We start from the raw sequence: 22,493 nt of genomic DNA, 5'->3' as shown, positions 1-22,493 counted from the left end.
TCATTATTTAATGTCCAAGTAAGCGGCCGTAAGAGGCAGCCTGTTTGTTGCTATTAAAGAGAATGGAGCACATGGAACCCATTAAGGCCGGGCAGCCCCTCTGCGGAAGGGTAGCTATGTGCTCCGATGCCCGTGTCTCAGGCTCTCTTACTGTAAACATCTGTGCAACTTCAAATAAATATCCTCCCAGCATCTCATGCAGCCTGGAGTTCCGATGGAAACCCTATGCAACACAGTCCAGCATGCATGGGCCAGGGACACATAAAACTCCGGGAAGAAGTATAGCTCCATGTTAAGAATGCTAGAAAAGGTGTCCTCAAGAGGGGTGACCATTACAGAATGTGAGTCCTTACAGCACTCAATCAGACTGCCGAAAGACGCTGGTTTTCTGTTTCTTAAAAGAAATGGCCAACGACGAAGAAGCCAGAAGAAAAAAATATATAATTAGCACGCTCACAGTGAACAGTGTTGTAGGTCAAACATTCATAGAAAAAAAATATTCCACAGCAATAGCTGATGTGTTCATCATTCTATGATATGTTCACAGAATTCCCTTCTTTCTTAAGATCTGAAATTTGAGGGTCTGGACTTTCAGCTTCTCGGTTATGGGTGCATGTTTGCCCAACAGCGATGGATTTTCATGTAGTCTGTTTTAAACTCTGGGAATCATATACCTTATTCAAGAAATAGTAACACCAAAAATTGAGATCCCTGAAAATGTGATGAGTTATGTCAGGCTAAATACCTGAAATCTTTACTTTCCTATACATGAAAAGGTTTCAGTACTCATGAAAGGAAAAGAAGTGTAATTTATTAGAATTCTGCCTATTATGTTTGAAAACATGCATAAAGCTAGTTTTTCTTTTCTTTGGAAAGAATAATACTATGAAACATTGATTTCAACCAAATTACACACATATGTATCAGATATATATAAACATACACATGTACTTGCATACATATATAAACACACACAATATATAAATTGATCCAGGCATTTTACTTAAAGACAATAGAATCCAGGCAATCTATATCTTATCACATATCTAAGAAAGACTCCTATCTGTTACCAAAACTTCCAAATTCAATACACAAAATGAAACTAATTACATTGGGGGAAAAAACAGAAATGAGAAAATGGACTGCTATATTCTCTTATTTATTTAATGTTCTCCTTTTCTGGGGGTTATTTGGACAGTGTCTCTGGTTGCATCTGCAAACCAATACATCTGCTGTCAGATCACTAAGGCATTTGACAACATCATTGTAAAACCTTTAGATACTGAGATATCAATAATTAAATGCATTCAGTTCACACTTTGTTCTTGCGGATACCAGCTATTTATCTCTGTCCTCAGAAGAAGCTAATGGTGTAATGGGCAAAACATCAAGAATAATTAAGAAAAACGTTGCTATAAACTCCATCAGAAGATATAAAACTTTTACCCGGGACTCCAGCTGGAATTCATTACTGCAGGATCCACCTTGTACCAAATACATCTTGCTGAAAAGTGAAATGCTCAAGTCAACAACAGGTAACTCATATAGTCTACACTATGGAAAAAGACTACCTCGAGGTACATCTCTGAGTGTATGTATTGGAAGGGCCTTGATCTGTGCGAATATCATCAGAGTGGGGGTTGCAGGCCACATCAGTGTGGGCCAGGTTGGGGGGTTAGGGTTAAAGTTAGGTTACGGCAAAGGGCCAGCACTCAGGGGCAGGTGGATCCCACCCTACAGAAACTCACCTTCCAGTCTAGCAGAAGATGCTTCAGGATTGTTTGCATATTTAGGGGGTACTAAGATAGAAATTCTGAGAATATTTTCTTCAAGAAATGACCGAATAAATCATAAACAACAGGTCCATATTTCTTTCAGTAGAAAATATCATTCTCCTTTCACACCCCACAACAATACAAAGGGAAAAATTATTATTATTATTTTCCAGTAAGGGTCAGGCCTACCTGGTATATAAGCCTTGAAATAGAAGATGCTATTTTAAATCAGGAACAATGAATTACAATACCATAGACACACTGCAGATATCGTCATTTAAGAATAAAGAATTATCTGGAACCACAGCAAGGGAAGACAGCTTTGAAGAGGCAGCCTCTCAGATAAGCAGTGTCAGGCATTTGCATATCCTTTCAAAAAATCTCTATTTTAGTTGTTGCCTAAATAGGAGTAGTTTCCTGTCACTGCTCACTATGTGACCTGCTGGTCAGCCTCCCAACAACAGAGATCACAACAGTTCCCCTGTGTCCACCTGCAGGCTTCAAAGAGTCGCAAGGACAGAAGTCAGTGTTCCTGTTTCATCCTTCAATTATACCAGGTTCCCCTCCCAATCTCTGTGGGCGAATTCACTGCACTGAAAATGGTTATCTTGCTATTAATGACAAAGATATGGAAACCACGGGACTGAAATACGTGATCCAAACTTAGGGAGAAGAAATGTTACAGGAACCGCTTTGTCAACCCGAATTGTGTAATTACTTCTTGGCTTGGTCACCTAAGCTCAGAGCAAGAAATAAGAGACAATGGTAATTTCTTACTGCTGAAATGAAGGTGTCAAGCTGTCTTGTGTGTTCTGTGTAAGCAGAGCTAAAGTTTACATTTATATCATGTTACCAAATTACCATCTTCCAGAGCACAGCAAGAAATGAATAGAAGAAGGTCAGCCCTCACAACGGGCACACGAAAGTTTACCTGCACAAATATTTATTTAATTTAGCCACAGTTACGACATATCTGTTTTCAGTCACCATCTCAGCCCCCGTTTCGCATTAGTGAAATTGGTGAACTGCTCCCAGAAACTTGTATACTAATAGCAATAAAATCATCCTTTAAAAATGGTGTTCATAAACTGGCTACTAATAATAACTAACCACTAGATGGCTTTAGATTTTTTACCTCTGAACATCTGAAGGTGAACATCTGTGGGGTCTTGGGGTTGTTTGCTTACCTCAGTTAAAGGCTGGCATCAAGACTGAAGTCTGGGGGGAGCCCTGGGGACAGTGCCCGGGGGTGTGAGCATTTCGGGTGGGGAAGGCTGCAGGACTACCCTGCAGTATGGCTCCACAGCCCCCCAGTAGTTGGAGAAATCATTACATGGGCACACAATCCTAGCTTCACTCCTATCAGCCTCGGTCAGCTAAGAACAAGGACCACGTGCCAAAAATGATTTTTTTTTTTCACACCAAGTGCAAACCACTCCTCATTCTAATGGAGAAAAAAATAAAAAAAAGCAGAGACACACTAGGAAGAGGGAAAAAAAAAAAAAAATGAAATTCCATTATAACTGGCTTCCTCAAGCCCCAGCCTAGGATGTGAGTAATCACAAAAACTGTAATATCAGCTTTTTATGTTTTCCTTACACTGGGTTCCTCCTTTATTTCCTTTCAAAGGGGTCAAGATCTTTTTCTTTTTATTTTTTAATTCATAAAAGCTGCTCTGTGCTTACTGAAAGGTTGGTTTCTCTGTGTAACAGCTCTGCCTTCCACAACAGTCGTAAATTTGGAGGCAAAAAAGAAAACTTGCACAAAAATCTCTCAGCAGCTGTCCTGAGTGGATCTCAAAACCTACCCAGTCTCATATGCAGGTCTTCTGGAAACCTCTAATGGGCCAGCATGCTCCAGGCAAGCTGGCCAGCACCCTGAACCAGGGGCTTCAGGCAGAGGCCCTGCTTGACCACCCCATGCCTCCCATGCAGGCACTAGCGAGAGGCCAGTGAGCCATAGCCCCCTGGCCTGCCCCCTGTCCCAGCCCAGGCCAGCCCCCTTCTCAGTAGCATCCGAACCTATCTTCCCCAGCTCCATTTTCTCCTTCCCACCACCTCCCACCCTAACTAGTGATGAGAGTGGGGAGAAAAAAACAAACTTAGCATGCTGTGTGGTCCACATCCCTTTGGATTCAAAACATCAATGAGCTTTTTTAACAAGTAGCCAAGTTCCATCTAAAATTAAAATTTAAAAAAAAAAAGGCTGGAACTCCTATCTCCTCTTGGTCATGAAGCAGACCATGCAGGAGCGTGATTCTGGATGCAGATGGAGACTCCCGGAAATATATTTTCCCAGTTGTTCCTGCTGGCAGGGATACTGTCTAGAGAAGGTGGTCAGTGCCCCAGGGCATGGGACACCCAGCATCTGTGTGCCCCCTCACTGCCCCCGGCACGGTTGAGCCCACAATGAAGGGATGGGCGCCCGCTAGTGGGAAAGGCAGCGCCTGCCCAGTTCACTCAGGTGGACGTGGGCCCCCTGCAATCTCCCTCTACCCTAGAGCAGAGGTGAGAACCAATCCAAAAAGACCCTCTGCCCCTGCATCCCTCTCCAGGCTCCATGAAAGAAACAGCAACACATCCCTGCCCTAGAGAGACTCTTCAACTAAACCAAAGCATCCGAGAAGCAGGGTTCTTGCAGGAAATTTGCACAGAGCAATGCCCAGCCTTCATGGGCTCACCTGTACTAGAACTACAGGAAACATGCCTGTAAGGAAGGACATGTCTAGAACAATTTTTTTGGTGCATTGATGAATTAAAAGAAGAGCATTAATTTTCTCTCATAGCATGCAATAGCTTATATTTATCGCTTTTGTCTTTGTCACAGATATTTCGTGTCTGCTGTGAATTGTTTTTTAAAAATTCATCTGCCTTTATACTAACAGCCAAACGATCACAGCAATCCTAATTTCCAGTGGACCAGGCTGCGACCTGCCAGGAAACTTCCTGAGCGCTGCTCTACTCTGCTCAGCATGCTCTGCCATAGCACAGGGAAGTGAAACCCTCTAGTAAAGACGAATTTTCTGGAAACGTCATGGATACACAGGGAGAGGAAACTGCACACAGTTACAGGAAGCAAGGCAGGTGCTGTCTCACTGAGGCCAAGGGTCCTGGTACTGCGTGTCCACCAGTTGCCACCTGCTGGAGTGTCTGTGCTATCTGGTCAGGCCGGGACAGTCTATTGATTTTAATAGAACGTCCATTTTTCTATTTCCACACCCGGGCACCCTGCACTTCCATGGGAGGGGAGACTCTTTCTGGGCAGAGTGGCTGAGTCTCTGCCATGCCTGCTTCCCCAACAGCAGAGGCCACCTCCTCAGCACAGTTCCTTCTGGGCCAGGGTCGACCACAAGGTAGGCTGTACATGCTCCATACAGCCAAGGGCATCCCCTTCCTACCCTCTCCCTTTTCCTACAGTAGCTGGGGCTCCAAAACGCATGCTTCCATTCACAAAAATGCATATGATTGCTTGCGGGAGGGACAAATTATGTTTCCTGAAAGACCCTTTGCGTGTGCTAACATCACCGTCTTAACTGCTGGCTCAACCTGTTTCTTCAGTTGTCAATGAGGTGTGTGCTCTGTACCTCCTGACAATATAATCATCATAAACTTTATTATTACATCTGGAATTTCATGAAATGCTCGGTAATTGATGACAGAGGCACAGCCCAGAATGCTACTCCCACAAGCTCTGCCACAGTTCCAGTAACCTAACTGCTTAATACTCCTGGAATGTATAAACAGTGTTAACCGCTACATTCCCCACACTGACAAGGCAGAAGGAAGCCACCGAGTAAGTGCCATCTGAGAGCAGGAGAGGATTCTCACTTGCAGAGAAAAACGTCCTCCTGGGATGTAAGCTGAGATCATGCTTTTGGGGGCGATGAGGGCAGATGACCTGTAATCAGATGTGATTTGGGGCTGACACACTGAGATTATCAGCTGGATTTGGGAACTGAACCAAAAATGAAATCTGCACAAAGCCATCACCCATCAATACTCATTCTCAGTTTGGTGGGGGGGCTCCAGTTTCAAGGAAGATGTTTACTGGGATTATGAAAAAGTGCCGCAGCTCATACTATGTCTAATTTCATGGATACCAAAATATGAATGGCAGGTAAAGCAGAGAAAATGTCATCGTGGGCCAGGATTACAACTGGACTGGATGACACTCTTATCTAGTAGGAGAAAAGATGGGCAAAATAAACCAGGGGTGAAGGTCATGCTCAAGGGTCCCTAGGAACCGGGGACAGATAAGCCTTAGAGATAAGGCTCCACACCCACAGAAAGAGAGCTAAGAGCCCTAACAGCTGCCCCCAGGGCCACCTGGAATCAGGAGGATGTAACCCTGGGCAGCAGAGTCCACAGCTGCTCAAGCAAGGAGAGGTGCAGAGGGTGAGGTCAGGAGGGGAAGTTGACCCCCGTTGCCCTGAGCCCACATACCTCACCACTTCCCCTCCCTTTATACCATCTTTAACCAAAACAATCCATTTAACCATCAAATCCTCAGCCAAACTCCTGGCATGTGAGCGTGCCATCTCTCCAGGCCAACCCATGTGGAATCATCAAGTTTATACCATCAAAAATCAAATGCCCTGTTTGCAAAAAACCAAAGAAACAACTTTGTTGATTTTTGCCAGCTTGAGCCCACAGGCCAGAGGCACGGGCTCTGAGAAGTCTGGAGCAGACCTGGGTCCCAGCACCAGGGCCACCTGTGACCAGCCAGGCTCCCTTTAACCCTGGCTGCCGAGTTCCCAATAAAAATGGCCCCGCCATCACCTCATCTAGGTTCCCACACGAACGCTAATAAGTACTTGTTTGTTGAACTGAAAAATCATTACCACAGAACACGTCAAGTAATGAAAGATGTTTTCCTTGGAGAAATGTTAAATACTTCACTTCTTTCACAAGGAATGAGTACATGTGTTTCCAAATAATACCCTTCTCCCCCCGCCCCCCCCCCATTTCATCAGAGAGTCTGAAGCTCCAGGACCTGATCTGAACAAGCTCATGTGGCACGGCTCTCAGAACCAAGAACATGCTGTTATTTTATTTATTTTCCTTTGCCCAGCTGACTCCGTGTTTGTTCTATTACTTATTCACCTAACCATCCCAGTAGGAACCTCAGGCACGTAGCTGAGTGTTCGTGCTGCTTACTATTTTATACAGAAAGCAAGAGAAAATACCACCACTGCAATCTCATAGATTACCCCGGCATGGTCTTCACTAACTAATATATATGAAAGAGCCATTTCATTCCAGGCCCAGAGCAGACACAATGGCAGGAAACGGAATGTCAAGAAAGGGGAACATTTCACCACAGGAAAACCCCTGGGAACCCCATCTTCTCTCCCAAATAGGAATCCTCACCCCCTTTCAAAAGCTCTTCCTTGGGCGGATAAGAAGTAACGACTGCATCTTAGGCAGTTCCGAGGTCTTTTAAGTGTTTCAAAATGTCTTTACCTCCAGGGAGTCCCACTGGGTAATTTGGGCTTTATTTCCATGGGTGGCTTTCTAAGGTTTCCACAGGGTGAGGACCGAGCCTGCCTTAAGACTATGGCAAGCTGAGCTGGGAAAATCCAAAATGACTTCCAGGTAACTTTGTCTCACGAAACTCGGAGGAAAATGCATATCACTTAGATGAAACACTCAAATATCAGCTTGGCGTGGGGGTCAGTGCAGTCCTGGGTTTTCTCGCCATCGCAAAGACTTTGAACACGCTGCTCAGTCCTGGTACATGCTCGCAACACCAGAGACAGTGTGCGTTCCTCCTCCCTGTCACAGAAACCATAATCCAGGGACAGAGACGTTGAAATTCTGGTCAAAACAGACACTCACAAAATGAAAACCTCTAAGGAGTAAGCAATGCACCCTTCCTTGGGCCTCTTCTCTCTGTCTCTCTTTTATTTTGTGCATCGTTTAAACAGATGCTGGTGGGGCAGGGGGCGGTTACCCAAGAGGACATTAGATCCCAGCTGCAGCTCCAGAAAAAAACTGGTGTGCACCAACTTCTCCAAACTTGAAGACTTTCCATTCTCCCCATGGGTTTTGTTTTCCTTTTTTAAGGGGAAGCAAATTTCTGTCTGACTTCACCAGCCCTAAAGGTTGGTATTTTTAATCTGTGAATTCATAAATCTACCATAAATGACTCGCACGAACTCTTCCTTTGCCCTTCCCTGACGAGCCGCCACATTTTGGAATTGCTCTGGCTGACATTAGGCAATGTGCTTTCTCAGCAGTTATTTGGAAAGGGGAGATGACAACTACAAGAATTTCTCTGCAAGGGATGAGAGGGACTACCCCCATTGCCCATCTCCAAATAGCCAGAGCTCATGGAGGCCAGGCAGGTCTCCTGGTAACTCCTTGAACTCCGTAAGCTACCTAACCAAGCTCCCGAGTCCCAGCCAGGTATCTGCTGGCATCACCAGGCCTCCAGCAGCACAGCCCCTTGCAGGTCAAGGGCAGGTGCTGCCCAAGAAAATGTTGAACTTCAAGGGACAACCACTACGTGGTCAGGAAACTCCCAGCCTGACTCGAGGGCTCAGAAGGCCATCAAAAGAACACCATCTCAAGGACCCAAGCAGCAACTTGAACTCAAAGTCATCCATCTCTGGGAGGTCAAGTTCTGAACAAGACCCTCCTCCAGCCACATGCCCAGGTGAGGCATCTGCGAGGGGCTCCAGTGAGTCAGGCAGGTGATTTTTCTAATCTGAGTTATCTACCTCTCTCTCTCTCTCTCACCAAAAGGCCAGAGTGGTGGCTGTGTCGCCCCTAGCGGGCTCCCATTGTACTAAGGGAGAAGGTGGACCTCACATAGCAAGACACAGCCCCTGGGGACTGCCACGGGATGCTCAGCGATGCCTCCCCAGTGCTGCCGTGCATGGCGCACCGAGGGCCGGACTTCCTGATGAGCTGTGCCCTGAAAAGGGTGTCCCAACTTAAAAAAAAAAAGAAAAAAGTGGCTTTCTTCCTTCTCAGGAATTCTAATATTCAAAGCCTTTTTTCCACCTGCTAATTTTAGAAGTCCTGCTATTCTTTGGGAGGAGAATGGTGTGAAAATCAAGCATAGTATCCAAAAATAAAAGAGTAGATCTGTTTCAGGGCGTGCAGCATATTTAACTGAAAAGCAACTCCAGATATGCCACTTTCTATCGAGTCTTTAATACGTTTTCCAATTTTTCCAGAATATTTTAGCTTCCGAAAAGGCAAGGATGAACTTCCTAATCTATGCATATTTTTGCGACTGAAATGGGCACCCAAAATTATTTCTGGATTGTGAGTGGGGATCTTTTCAGAATGTGATGCCAGGTGAACACTCAGGATGTGAGTCACTGGTGCGCTTCCCAGGGATGCACAAGATGGATTACAAGTTTCCCTTCGGGACCTGGAGCACGTTCCCAGGTGAGTGAACTGATACAGCGCTCTCTCTCCGTGGACCCTGAAGGTGGACTTCATGGCATGCTTTGCAAGTCTCCCATCTTCACTTAAAAAAAAAAAAAAAACTTGTGATCTAAGGAATTCATTTGTTCTAGACCCACTGAAACTGCGGAGCGGCTTGTGGTCCAGTTTGCCCTCCACTGCAGTTCTCGGGTCTGAGGCTCTCCTGAATGGCCCAGCATGGCGACTAGGGGAGCTTAAAGGAAGGATACTGGAAGGCTACCTGAAGACCCCAGCCCATGACTCCTCCAGCCAAGGAAGCCAGAGATTTGTGACAGAAAGTTAGAACTGTGTGTCAAGCCCTTCATGCAAACAATAAATATTACTTCTGCTCATAATCAGACTTTTCTCCAGCATCGTCTTTGAATGTTGAACCTTTTTCAATTAATTAAAAACTGTGCACTGCAGAGTGCATATTTTATCAGCCCTCAGCTGCTTAAGTGTCTAGAAAAGACCAGGCAGTTTTTCTTTCTTTCTTTCTTTCCTTTTTTTTTCTAGGCAACCCAGAGCAAGTACTTGCAAGGGTCATATCTTTTTAATTATCTTTTCTCTCTTTGATTAATTATTCCGTCTGACAATAGCGTGTTTCTAATGCTATTCACCTGCCTTTGATGATTGACAACTTTTCTGTCTGATTCAGAGCAAACAGCTGCTGCCACAATCTCCTAGCAACCCGGGTGTGATGGATGAGCCCCCAAGATGGATGGCTGCAATAAATCATGTCTCCAGCCATAAAACTGAGAAAAGGGGATAAGAAGGAAAGCGAACAAAAAACACAACAAGGTTTCTTCCCGTGAGTGCACTCAGTTCCTTACCAATTGCACCTGAAACGGACTTTGCACCTCTTAATAGCAAAGTTTTTCTAATCACTAAAAATGGGAGGATGCCATTTGCATCAAAGGTGTTTACAATTGTTCCTGCAAACTGGCACTTGTATTCCAATTACCTCCAACACTGCCCAAGTGCAAGGGCAGAAGATCAAAGTTTTGCTTTCTTCCTTGAAGTCTCGGCAAGAAACAATATCATCTTTCTATAGTCAGATGTGATTCCAGACACCAACAAAGGCTATATATCTGATTCCACCCGATTTTTGGCAGCAGCTGGACAACACCAAAAGTGACTCCTAAGTCAGCCTGTGCACAGTGTCAGGCTGCTAATAAAGTTATTTCAAAATAAACAGACACACACACACACAAAGTTGCCTGGAGTTGGTGAGTGAATACACCACATTCTCATTTCTTTCCTATTCACGGGAAAGGCAGGCTTTTTAACACCTCAGGGAAAAGTTTGTCCAAGAAGCAGCAAGATATGAACATTCAGCCCTTCCACGAATTCTCGATTCTCATTTCTTTAGATAAAAAACGACCCCGGTCTAACTTTCTGTCCCATCATTTTTTAAAATTAATGTCCACACGATAAGTCATACAAGAAGCCCTAAATTTAATTAGCAGACCCAAATAAAGTCACATATTTAATAGAATGCCTGACAATTAAATTTGCTCTATCGGGGCTCTCCTACTGGAGGAGTCGAGCAGGAAGGCCAGCAGTTTCTGTTTCCCTTTTTCCACAGGGAAGCCGGCAGCAGGCCTCTAAAGCTGGACGGGGAATGGCTGGGTTATTGATGCTTCCCAGCAGCTGGGGGCCCCGGAGAGCCAGCCTGCGTCCCTAAGTCCTTCCAGTAGGTGGGGGTGTCCTGGAGCAGAGCTCAGGGTGCAAAAGAACCAGGAGGGATTAACTGTCTGGGCCTGGAAACAGCTGTCCACATCAGTCCTGCGAGGGTGGGGGGTGGGGTCTGCAGGGGGCCTACGGAGGGTGACCCAGTGCAGATACAAAAGGCGGGAGGCTGCTGGGAGCAGGGGTAGGGTTAGATCATTTTTTATCTGAAATATTCCTGGGACGTGGAAGTCTATGTTTCTTCATTCTCACACAGCTAAACAAGCCAACCGGTAATTTTTTTTTTGAATAGTTATATTGTGCTAAGCTTTGTGGATACAGATTTTTTTTTTTTCCAAGCATGTCACAGAGTCTAAAAAAAATCAGACAAGGGTCCTGGCTTCGGCAACTACGGCTCTGTTTATATTTTAATGTTTCGTACGTGACTGCCTCTGTCGGGGAATAGAGAGGGAGAGAGGGAGAGAGAAAGAAGTTGCCTGTTAGTGTAAATCACAGATACTTCATTTTCCCCAGTGTCCTTGGAAATTATTCAAAATTAAACCATCCCTCCTTTATGGGAGGGGGGTGTCTTCTGTACTGTAAATGGGAGGGACAGCATCTGGTCAGCAGCAATGATAACCCAAGGCCAATCGATGGAAACACACACACACAGGCCCCTACCCAGCCCCGGCTCGTCCAACTCTCAAGTTACAGGTTTACACGGCAAGTCTAAATAATATTCAAAATGATAAATGGCACCCTAAGCCCGGCATCCACCATCAATCTTTTTTTAAGGAACATCCATCTTCAATAACGCATGTTTGAATCATGTGAAGCCAGGAGCCCTGAGATTCATTTATACCACCTCTCACAAGCCAGGGCGGCTGAATGATACCTGTCAGCTCTGCTTGCTCTTTTTTTTTTTTTTCCCCTTGACTACTAAAGGGGGGGGGGGGGGAGAGAGAAAAGGAATGCGGGGGTGAAGGGAGTCAGAAGAGCCTCAGAGGCTGAGCAGTGTGGTTTAGCAGATAATATTAAAGAACATAACCTCGGCGGTGCCTCTGCCAATCTCGTGCCCGCCACGCCACACACCCAGCCATCCATATGAAGCAGGTTCCCCTCCCCTCACCCCTGCGTCTCCTCCCTCTCCCTTCACCAAATCAGCAGTGCTCTCTCTGCAAGCCAGCGGTACTGCGTACAGTGGGAGGACGAGGAGGCTGCATCACACGGACCAGGCTTCCCTCCCCTCCCCGGTGTCTGGCTGGGGCCCATATGATAAATGACATATGTCATTCTGTCAGGAGGGAAGGGTGGGTCAGTGATGTATGACTCCGCTGAAAAGGAAATCGACTCTTTGGCATGGCGCAGCTCTTCACCGGGATCTAGTTTCAGAACTCTGAAATGAATTCTCCGACGTTTCAAGTGCATACTTAGGGCAGGCTGATGGGAGGCCTGGGGAAATCACACTTTATCCTCCCCCTGCCCTTCCGATGGCAAGGGAAGAAAAAAAAAAAAAACGGTTCTGCCACTGGATACCTGCAAAAGGCCACGCGCGTGTCAAAGTCCCCAGCAGTCACACACCACGGGTTATTAAAAAATGTGACTTTGGGGAAAAAAAAGGAAAAGAAATGAAGCAGAGTAAGGTTAGTCCTTTTATTTATTTATTTTTTCATGGCAAAGGGCTGACACAAAAGCAAGATAAAAATTAGCATGTTTGAAGTAATCGTCCGCAGCCTGACATCTGCATAGTAAATTTTAAAGGAAAAAAATGTGTCAGACAGCCCAGAGCCGCTTCGCCCTCCCCCCTTTCATTAGCTCACTGCCAGGGTGGCACTGCTGAACCTCATTACGGCAAGAGGATTTATGAAGCTGAACCCAATGGCAAAGAAAAGGCATCTGTCAATAATTGTAGGGAGCTGCACTCACAGCTTTGAAATCTCATTAAGTATGCAGTTATCAGGCATAAAGATCAAAAACATTACTCAACTCCGACAGAATCTTATGGAGGAACATTAATTAGCAACAGGCCTACAGTACAAAAAAAAAAAAAAAAAAAACACACAGACTTCCTCTCACACCTGCCCAACCCACAAACCTAAAGCAACACTCCCCCTCCCGCCCGAAAAAAAATAATTCCCGGCATCTGAGGCTGATCAAGAACATGAAACAAGAGAGACACACACAGAAAGGAGGAGAGGGAGGGAAGGGGTGGGCGGCGGGCAGGGAGGGAGGGGAGGGCGGGGAAATTCGGTTGAGAAAGGCTTGGCGGTGAGGAGAGAAAAGGAAGAAGCTGTCAAACTTGAGAAGGATGTCAGCGCTGGCCCTGATTACAGGGGCCTATGGAGCTCTCAGACCTTTTATCATCCTCGCCATCAAAACCAGCTGGGAGTCACCGCAGGAGAGCTGATGGCTGGCCCACTGCAGCCCAGGTCCATGCCAGGACCCCAGACCCTGTCCTCGGCCCCTGCTCACCTTGGCAGGCCGGGATGCTAGGCCCAATGCCCAGGAGACAGGCCCTGTCCGGCGGCCTTCGGCAGCACCCCCACTTCCCTGCCTGGTCTGCAGCCAGCCGGCCTGAGAAAGCCAGGGCCAGACCTGCTCCCCAGGCCTCGGGCACAGGCTAGGGAACCACTGCTGTCACTGAATCTCAGCGCTGTCCGCAAACACCTTTCTTTTCCTCCAGAGAAGAAAAGGATCCGCTTCTCACACATCCATTCTGGCTTATTTTATTTCTGCGTATGCTGATTTACAGACTCAGTCTCTTACAACACACCGAAAAACAAAATATAAATGCAGAGAATTCACATTCAGGCCGTCAGGCCAACATGGGGGCAGGACACCTCTTGACCTTTGTAGCACACAGGACAGAGCGCAGCTGACGATGGGGTCAAATGTCCCTGCTAGGGTGACTCCAGGTTATCCACAGGGGGAACATTAAATAACAGGGTTCCTCTCCCACCACATCCTCCACCTCCTGCAAGAACAATTTGCTCGTGTTTGGAAACATTCCACAAGAATTGTGTGCTCAGGGTCTCAGGCAAACTTAGGTCCTATGGTGGCTTGATCCAGGGTAGGTGCACGGATATGTGTGTGTGTCGGGGGTGGGGTGGGGGGTGGGGGGAAGTGGAAATGTCAAAAGATCACGTGTTTCGGTCCAACAGGCAACGCTGGCCAACTCTGTGGTGGGATGTGCAACAGTCAGGCACAGTCCTGAGATGCCCCGTGAAAGGTGTATAACAGTAGCAGTAGTAATAATAATAAAGCATGTATTCTGTGCTAATTTCCCTGATTGCACTGTTACAGAAAGGTGGCTTTTTCTTGTTACCCATAAGCACATGCTCCTATATTCTCTGTCTCTCTCTCTCACACACACAAGCATGGCACTTCCCATAATCCTACACCATGAGGATAAGAAAAGCTATAGAACAACATCTGCTCTGATCTGAAATCTCTACTATCACTCTTCTCGGAGCTCTTCTTCCATTCCTAGGTCTCCTACTTCATTCCATAGGCCCTCCTAAGTGTTTACCTCTCACCTCTCCAGAAGTTCACGGTCACCTTGTCTTCATCAGCCACATCTTTAAGGCAAGGGGAATTAAGATTCCTAGGCAATCAGCCTGGAGACCCCTTCAAGCCAAGGCCCATCCTCTCCAATCATTGCCTTTCCTTTGGAATATCAATGAACACATCTCAGATAAATTGTCACCTATGACCAAAAAGAGTTGAGAACACTTGTCTATAAACCAGACTTGATGAGAAGGAATTTTAGCAGGAGTGTTACAATAAGGTGTTTATATTTTTTATGTGCTTACCATATTACCTTTATTATGTGTAACATCAAAGTGATTATAGCAATTACATCTAACAGAATTAATTACAGAACTTCCCATCATCCTGGGATACATAATGCATTAGAGGTAAGGCAAGAAAAGAAAACATCTTGATTGTAGTAACTAACTATTGTTGGTGTGTATTTTCCCCGGCAGCAATGCCAAACCAACAGCAGCTTTCAGGACGATGGAGAGGAAGAGTTTTAATTGGAAAATGAGGTATATTTTCTTTAAATTAAGTAACGCTTTTGCCTAATAATATGTTGGTGCTATTGGACATGTAAAACCAATTTCATTTTTTAAGTATAAATCTTTAAAAGGTGCTGGTTAATCCACCCAACCAATGTTACTACATAAAGGAGAAAGCACATGGGTGAAAGACTTACAAGTCTTTACGTATGCAAAATAAATTCACTCAAGGCTTCATTAATATTAATTTAAATTCAAAACCCATTTACATTAAATTGTTCATTAAAAATTGCCTATTTTATGCAACATGCATTTCTCAAAGAACTCAGAGGAAACTGAATACATAGGACTAGATTTAATGATGGGGATAGAAAATCAAAAGTAAATGAATTGGAGTCATTTCATGTATATTACCAAACAGCCCTTTACTCTCCAAGGGATGGGTTCCAGTTTGGGGAACAAACAGGCTTTCAGAAGAGTTTGCTTTCTGCTACTATAAACTTGCAAACCTGACCTTCTGGTCTACCCAACAGAAAGATGAAAAGAAGAGACACTGGTGGAATGGAAACCAGACTGGGGAAGGCAGCAGGTACCACCGAGAATCCCACCTGGACTCAGAGCATTGGCAGTTAGGCTTGCTCCCTAAAAAGGTACACGAATGAGCATTTGCTAGTACCCATCTTGGCCCAGAATTAGTAGCTTCTCTCTCCCCATTCACTCCACCCCCTGCAATCCTTTACTCCCAAAGCAAGGGAATCAGGAAGATGATGACAAGGAGTTGGTAAGTTCCTTGCTTTGGCTCCCACCCCTCGAAGACAATCTGAACTTACACTGTTTCCCCAACAGCTGTTCTGGATGAAGAAAACAGTCATAATTAATAACATGTGTCCTGACAGTATGAATTAATAATTTATCATTTAAGCCCAAACAAATTTAAATTATTTTTCATGAGCCACACCTTAGCACATTTGAGAAAATAAGGTAAGGAGAGGGTCAAAAAGTCCAGGTAATATGACCTTTAGAGAAATGCTCCCCCTGCCCCATATGTCTCTTGGGCCACTCTTGTTGAAATACTAAAATAATTTACAAAATTGAAAGTAATTAAGCCCAAGAATCTAAGTGCTGATCAAATCAAGTGTATGTGCTCAAAATGTCTTCTTTTTTAAATGGGGCTTATAAAATATTCAATATTTGGTCAAGGACACTATGTAATCTTTCTAATAAAGATTCCTAAATGTGGAGTATGACAGTTGTTCAGGCAAGTGGTCATAAGAAGATTATGTTCTATTACTGGTGTTTTTTCTCAGCTTCCAAAACTGCATAGCATCTTTCTAGTCACAAACAGTAACCTGAATTTTTACACCCATGTCTAACATAAATGTTTACAAATGTTGAAAAATTAGAGAAAGCTACCAAATCTATGTATCCATTCCTTACAATTCAGGTATAAGACTCCAGAAAGAAAGAAAAAAAAATATTCATAACCATTGTTTAGTAGGATTTGAAAATTAATTTAATGACTAACTGCAAATACTGGAAACTAGAATTAATCTGTCTGAATTTTTTTTTTAAGGCTTACAGACATTTAAATGCATGTATCAGGACACTTTATCAACCTAACATAAAATTGTCATCTTATCTTATTATATGACTATTTTATGCATGTGTCAAAAGAATTTAAAAATGACTGCCTGTCTATTGAGTCTAATTACAAGTGCACATTATCTGTCTCGATGTACCAGTCCATATCATTGTTACCAAATACAATATATTGTATTCACCTTTCATTTTTTAACTTTTGACAGAGAAACCGCAATTTGGAACATAACTAGAACACACACACACACACAGTGAACACCTGAGAAGGTCCAGCGTGATACCACCGCTATGTTTTCTGTCCTGTTTCCCAGACAGGCTGCGGGGTGAGGCTACAGGGGTCTTAAAAACCAGCTTCTCTGAAAGGCCTCCCAACCTGGGCTGGCTGCAGACAAACAGGGAAAGTAGACACACACCCTACTTCTTTTTTTTTTTTTACTACAAGACTAAAGCTATTTTTATAGTTTGTCCAGTGATAGGCAGGAATAAAAATGGGCCAGCAGGAAAGCCTCACAAACTGTGCTCGGCATAACTGGCCTGCTCCTGTTATTAAAGATGGCTGTGGGGCACCCACCCGAACCAGGACTCCCATCCTCTCCCCACTCCTTCCCCGCCTGCATCCGCAGCCCTAGCCCCAGCCTGGCTCTGCCAGATGCCAGGAAAAAGGAAAGATGCCACTTCGCCCTCCAGAAGGTGATCCTTCCCTTTCCAGAATCCCAGAAGTGGAGGGCGGAGAAACAGAGGTTTTCATTCTGGGAACTCACCTGGGTTTCACCGCATTTCCCCTGGCCCTGAGCAGTCACCTTTCATTCTAATCACTTTACAAAACAATCTTTAGTTAAAAAAAAAAAAAAAAGAGGGAAAATGCAGACTTGTGAGGCAATTTGGGGAATAACTGCTGATACATCAGTTATTGACTACCTGGCTCCCGCTTACGAGCGCGCTCAAGGCAAAACTGAGAACAAAATGACAACATCAACCGCTCACAATCAAGGGTGGCCCTGGAGAGCACTGAAGCTCTAACTGACAGTTGTCAAGATAATGGGGGCACAGCAGCCAATTCTGGAAGCTTCTCTCCCCTACGCGGACGTCCAGGGGAATGGCCTTGGCTCCTGCCCTCTTTGTTTCTCTCCTTCAGCTTCTCAGTTTCTCTTTTTTAAAATTTACATTGTTCCTTTCGTTTTGTAGGAAAAGGGGGAAGGAAGAATCACAGAGTGACCAAAAACAGTCATTTTGCCACCTTGCTACCGGGTAGAATGTCTGTCCAAAGGGGAGATGGGTGGCAGGCTTTTGAGAGCAAATGAATTCCCAAAGCTGAGGCCGAAATGCCTTCCTGAATGATCCATGTGCTTCCAAGAGGGAAAAGCTCCTCTCCGGAGCTGCCTGATACGTGGACGAGACTTAGGAAGGTTAGGATGGTGGTACGTGGCCCTCGCCACGTGTGCCGACTTCTAGCTCGTCCATGTCTACCCACAAATAAAACCCCCAGGCCTTGCCACCACAAGCTCAACCTATTCCTTGGGGACCTACAGTGATCTATTACTCCAGCAGGTCCTAAGGGGTCCAAACCACTTTGACAAAAGTCAAGACGCCTGAAGGTTTATCTTTGCAATACAACTGCCTAACAACTCCATGGACGGTTTTTCTCTTTCACCAAATAAGACTCAAAAAGGTCAATGACAAGTTGTTGTTTGTTGGATTTTCCTTCCTTTTCTTTTTCTTTTTTTTGGCCAGGGGCAGGAGGAGTTTAGGCAAGGGCTTATTAAGATTTTACACTTCCTTCCAGAGAATGAACAGGAAAGAATAAAACGTGATCTGCTATTAAGTACTGCTTGAACTTATTTTCTGCCATTTTCAAAAAACATACTTACTGAAAAACAAACACTACACATAGGAGAGAGAGGAAATGGTCGTTTTACCTGAAGGACACTGGCCTTTGTCACCCTGCTGCTCTCTGAGCTTCTACGGGTAACGACATTTGTCCAGCACAAATGTATAGCCCTTTGAAATTACATGCCTGGAGAAAGGAAACTCCTGCCCAGGTTTCTCCTTGGCAGGTGAAGAAATTTCTCTCTTCCCTTTGAGAAAAGACACTCAGCCATGCATAATTTCTATCAAAAAGAGAAAATCCTGAAGTGCAGAAATACGTCTTTTCAGGGATTCTTGGAGCCTGCCTTGGCCTTCTGGAGAGCAGCACTACATTTGGCCTAGATGTAAAAACTGTGTACACCTGTGTGCTATGTCGGCACACTCTCCCCAGCTCCCAGCCCTTTGTGGTTGTTATTCTACCCCAGACCATTAAAAGGGCCTTAATTCCTATGACATGATTATCCAGGTACCAAAGCCCATTTGTCACCTGCAGCAGAAAATTGAGTTAATGCACAACTAAAGGCAGCCAGGACTGTGTAATATCAACTTGATTACATCAAACTAGCTGCAAACCTAATTCTGCGGGATGACACTGCGTCGAGCTTGTCATCTCCAATCATTAAAGCTGTCAGGAATCCATCAGGTTTACAGCTAATTAGGTGAACACTAATGAAGCTGGCAAAACAACTTTTCTTTTTTTATGGCTGAGCGGACCTTTCAGTTTGGAGGGGGAGAAAAAAATTCTTGAGTCTTCTCAAGGTTGCTGGGACTGGATTTCCAGTTACCAATCAGCAGACATCTTTCTTTTTCCCACTCTCTTTCTCTATCAGTACAAAGCAATCAATTTGTCATCACTCCCAGTATGCCACAAAAGCAGGCATGAACCTTATAACTTGCAGCTGTGAGAACTGAAAAAGGAGGAAAAAAAAAAAAGAAAAATGGGAAGTTTTTTTGCCCATCCAAACAAATAAACAAACAAACTCACACAGCACACATACTGGCCTGTGCATACTTATCACCAGCCTGGATGTGGAAGGTTTTTTTTTTTTATTCCTCCACTCTCCTTAAATAAGTAGCCCTTCAGACATTCCCCACCCCCTCCTCCACACGTCCATTAGGCAGAGGCATTCTGATAAAGTAAATCCAAAACCAGGGTATGGGAAAGAAAAAAAGCACTCACGCTGCCAACTTCTGATTGACCATTAAGCTATTGATGAATGTGCCTGTCAGGAGAGAGACAATTAAATCAAATATGAAACAAAGTCGTTTTGACGGGTCATTTTGATAGAGCAAAACCATTCTTCCAGCTCCTATTAGTCGTGCAGTCAAGTTTTTATATAATGAACATTTCTTAACTGACCTGAGATTTCCTGGCTGGCATTTTTTAAAGGTGCAAAAAGGTTAGTGAACAGGTTGCTTTTAAAAAAAATAAAACCAACAGCATATTTCCTCCTCCTCCTCTAATATTTTTAGCAGAAAGTTATCAAATAAGAGTCTCAGATTGGCAAGGTGGAAGAGAAAGATGAAGCAACGGCGGAGAGGGCTCTAAACCAAATGTAAAGATGTAATCACATATGGTTCATTTGATTGAGGCAGAGAGATACCTTCAAATGTGCATCCAAAAAGGAAAGGAAAAAAAAATTTCAAAGACTGGAAGCAGCCCAAGACACTCCTACTGTCCAACTTTGTAAAGGAGTCCTCCAAACTTTGAGAGTTTATTTTGAGTAGATAAGCTCATTGCTTGAGCTTGGAATTTAAAGTAGAAGATGGGATGGGCAAAAAAGCACCAGCCAGAAGGTGACTTGAGAGGTGGCACCCTCCCTACAACCACGACTGTGATTTTCAAACTTTCTAAATTTAGGTAACTCTGAGGACAGACAGCAAAATCGGCAACATATGCCCCAAACCAAGTCTGTTTTCTTCTACAATTTCCTTAGGACACTAACAGGACAGTACATTTCTGGGAGAAGAAAGAACAGCGTTCTCTCTGTGACCCTGTGTGAGAAGACTCAAGTTCAGAGTGCAGCCAGCGTGTGAGCTCCACTGGCAATGCCCGATGAAGCCATGGAAGTGACCATTACCATCATCCCCACTGCTACTACAGGCATTCACCGGTGGCATGGTTACAGTGCCTTCATCCAAGAAGGGCGCCAGGCAAAGCCCTGACCCTTCTCCCAGTCCTCCCTTCTTCCACAAAAAGAACAGAAAAGAAAGGAAGAGAAGAAAAAAAGAAATGAACCTCCACTTAACCCTCCCCTTCAGGCAGCATCTGAACCTCTGCACATCTGAGTGTTACTCATATCAAAATACATCCCGTCCATATGTGGTCCTCTCAGCAGTCCGTCCCAAATCCCAGAAGTTGCACTGACAGGGCCCGAGTGACGTCACAGAACTTGGCCTCACCATTTCGAGTGATTTATTGATGTTTATTGGGAATGAATAGATCAAAGGCAGCAGCATGACGGGCGATCAATCAGTCATCAAATCAAGGGTGGCAAAGGGCCAGAAACCCTTCTTCCAAGCAACATGCCCCCAACTGACATTATTGCAAAATAATGTTATGTGTGTGGGTTTTGTTTTGCTTTCAATGATGCTTTTTCCAGAAAAGAAAACAAAAAAATCGTCTCAGTCTTAACAGGAGTTGACACTCCTGGAAAAAAAAAGAAAAAAGAAAAAAAAAAAGGAGCGGGGTGGGGGGTGGGGGGCGGCGAAGAAAGTATTCAGATACGTCCCAGAACTAAGTGCCAGGAGGAAATGAGGGTGGGAGAAGCAGTAGAAGGAGAAGGTGGGGGTGAGCGAAAACAAACCAGGGTAAAGAGAACGCCAGCATCTAACAGCGACTTGACAGTCATCTGACAATACCCAGACCCTGTGCGCTCTGGTTTCCACCGCTGTGCCCGGTTTGGGCCCAATAAATGAAGAATCAATCGGATTAGCAGTAAGGTGGCCAAAGGGACCCGCTCGCTCAGTCGTTCGCTCTCTTTCGCTCGGCAGACACCGGGCAGTCCCCCGCCGGCCGGCCGCGGGAGGACACAGAAGGTGTCCCGGGGAACTCAGGTGACCCCGCCCGCCCCCCACAGAAAGAGACAGAAGAGGGCTCCTTCCCACCCCCTCGGCGGCCAGGCGGGGAGCAGAGGAGGCAGGGACTCAGCCTCGCTCAGTTCGCCGCGGGCGAGCGCGGTTCCCGAAGTGGGTGCGAGCGGGAAGGGGGGCAGGGGGGCGGCGGCAGAGCGCAGCGGGGCGTCCGGGGGGCGCCGGTCCGCGAGGCGGGCGCACGCACCAGACAGGAGAGCGGTGAGAAAGCCCGGCGCCCCGGAGTTACTCTGCGTGGCCAGAGCGAGAGGGGCGAGGAGCGGGGCAAGGAGCGGGGTCGCCGCCGGCTGGAGACGCGGGGCGAGGAGAGGAAGAGGAGGCGGAGAAGAGGAGGAAGGGGAAGCGGCTCGTACCTGCTGCGCGCCGGGGCGCCTGCTGCTTCCTCCTCGGCATGATGCTCCTCCGGCGACTGCCACTGCCGCCGCCGCCGCCGCCGCCGCCGCTGCCGGGCTGAGAGGGAGGGAGGGAGGGGCGGCGGGCCCGCGGGGGGGCGAGGCGGGCCGGCTCTCAGCCTCCCCCCCGGAGAGCGGCCGCCCGCAGGATGCTGCTGCGCCCCGGCTCTCCGCGTCCCCCCCGCTCCGCGCTCCGCCGCGATCCCCGAACGTGCGGAGGGAAGAAGGAGGGCGGGCGAGGGAGGCGCGGGGAGGGAGGAGCGCGGGGGGAGGAGGAGGCAGAGGAGGAGGAGGTGGTGAAGGAGGAGGAGGAGGACCGCGCTGCCGGCGGAATGGGAAGTTTGACAAATCGCTCCAGAGGCCGGAGGAGGAGGGGCGGGGAGGAGCGGCAGCCCTGCCCCCCCACCCCCCCGCCCCGTCCCCAGACGAGGTGCGCGGGGTTCGGGGCCGGGGGGCGGGGAGCGGGGGGAGAAGGCGGGCAGAGGGGTGGGAGGAGGAGCACCGGAGCGGCCCCGGCCGGTGAAGCCCGGGTCCCCGCCCCCGGGCAGGAGGGTCACGGCATCGGTGGGGGCGCTCAGCCGCCGCCGCCACCGCGGCCCGGGGCTCAGCGGTCCAGTCTTCTGCCCGCGGCGCGGCTGGAGCGGCGGCGTCGGCAACAGG

General features: G+C 46.4%; 1 protein-coding gene across 1 annotated transcript in view; it reads right to left on the bottom strand.

Annotated features, from left to right (window-relative positions):
* TSHZ3 (teashirt zinc finger homeobox 3) overlaps positions 1-21,843 on the bottom strand; it is a 69,472-nt gene extending 47,629 nt beyond the window's left edge. Inside the window, exon 1 of the mRNA XM_040253955.1 lies at positions 21,795-21,843. Coding sequence (XP_040109889.1) covers positions 21,795-21,834 — 40 coding nt within the window. The 5' untranslated portion in view covers positions 21,835-21,843. The remainder of the gene's footprint in view (positions 1-21,794) is intronic.
* Positions 21,844-22,493: the final 650 nt, after the last annotated feature.

This window comes from Oryx dammah, unplaced genomic scaffold (genome assembly GCF_014754425.2).
Source record: "Oryx dammah isolate SB20612 unplaced genomic scaffold, SCBI_Odam_1.1 HiC_scaffold_13, whole genome shotgun sequence".
NCBI classification, from domain to species: domain Eukaryota; kingdom Metazoa; phylum Chordata; class Mammalia; order Artiodactyla; family Bovidae; genus Oryx; species Oryx dammah.
The sequence above is the reverse complement of the archived record's forward strand: the minus strand, read 5'-3'. Positions and strand labels throughout refer to the sequence as shown.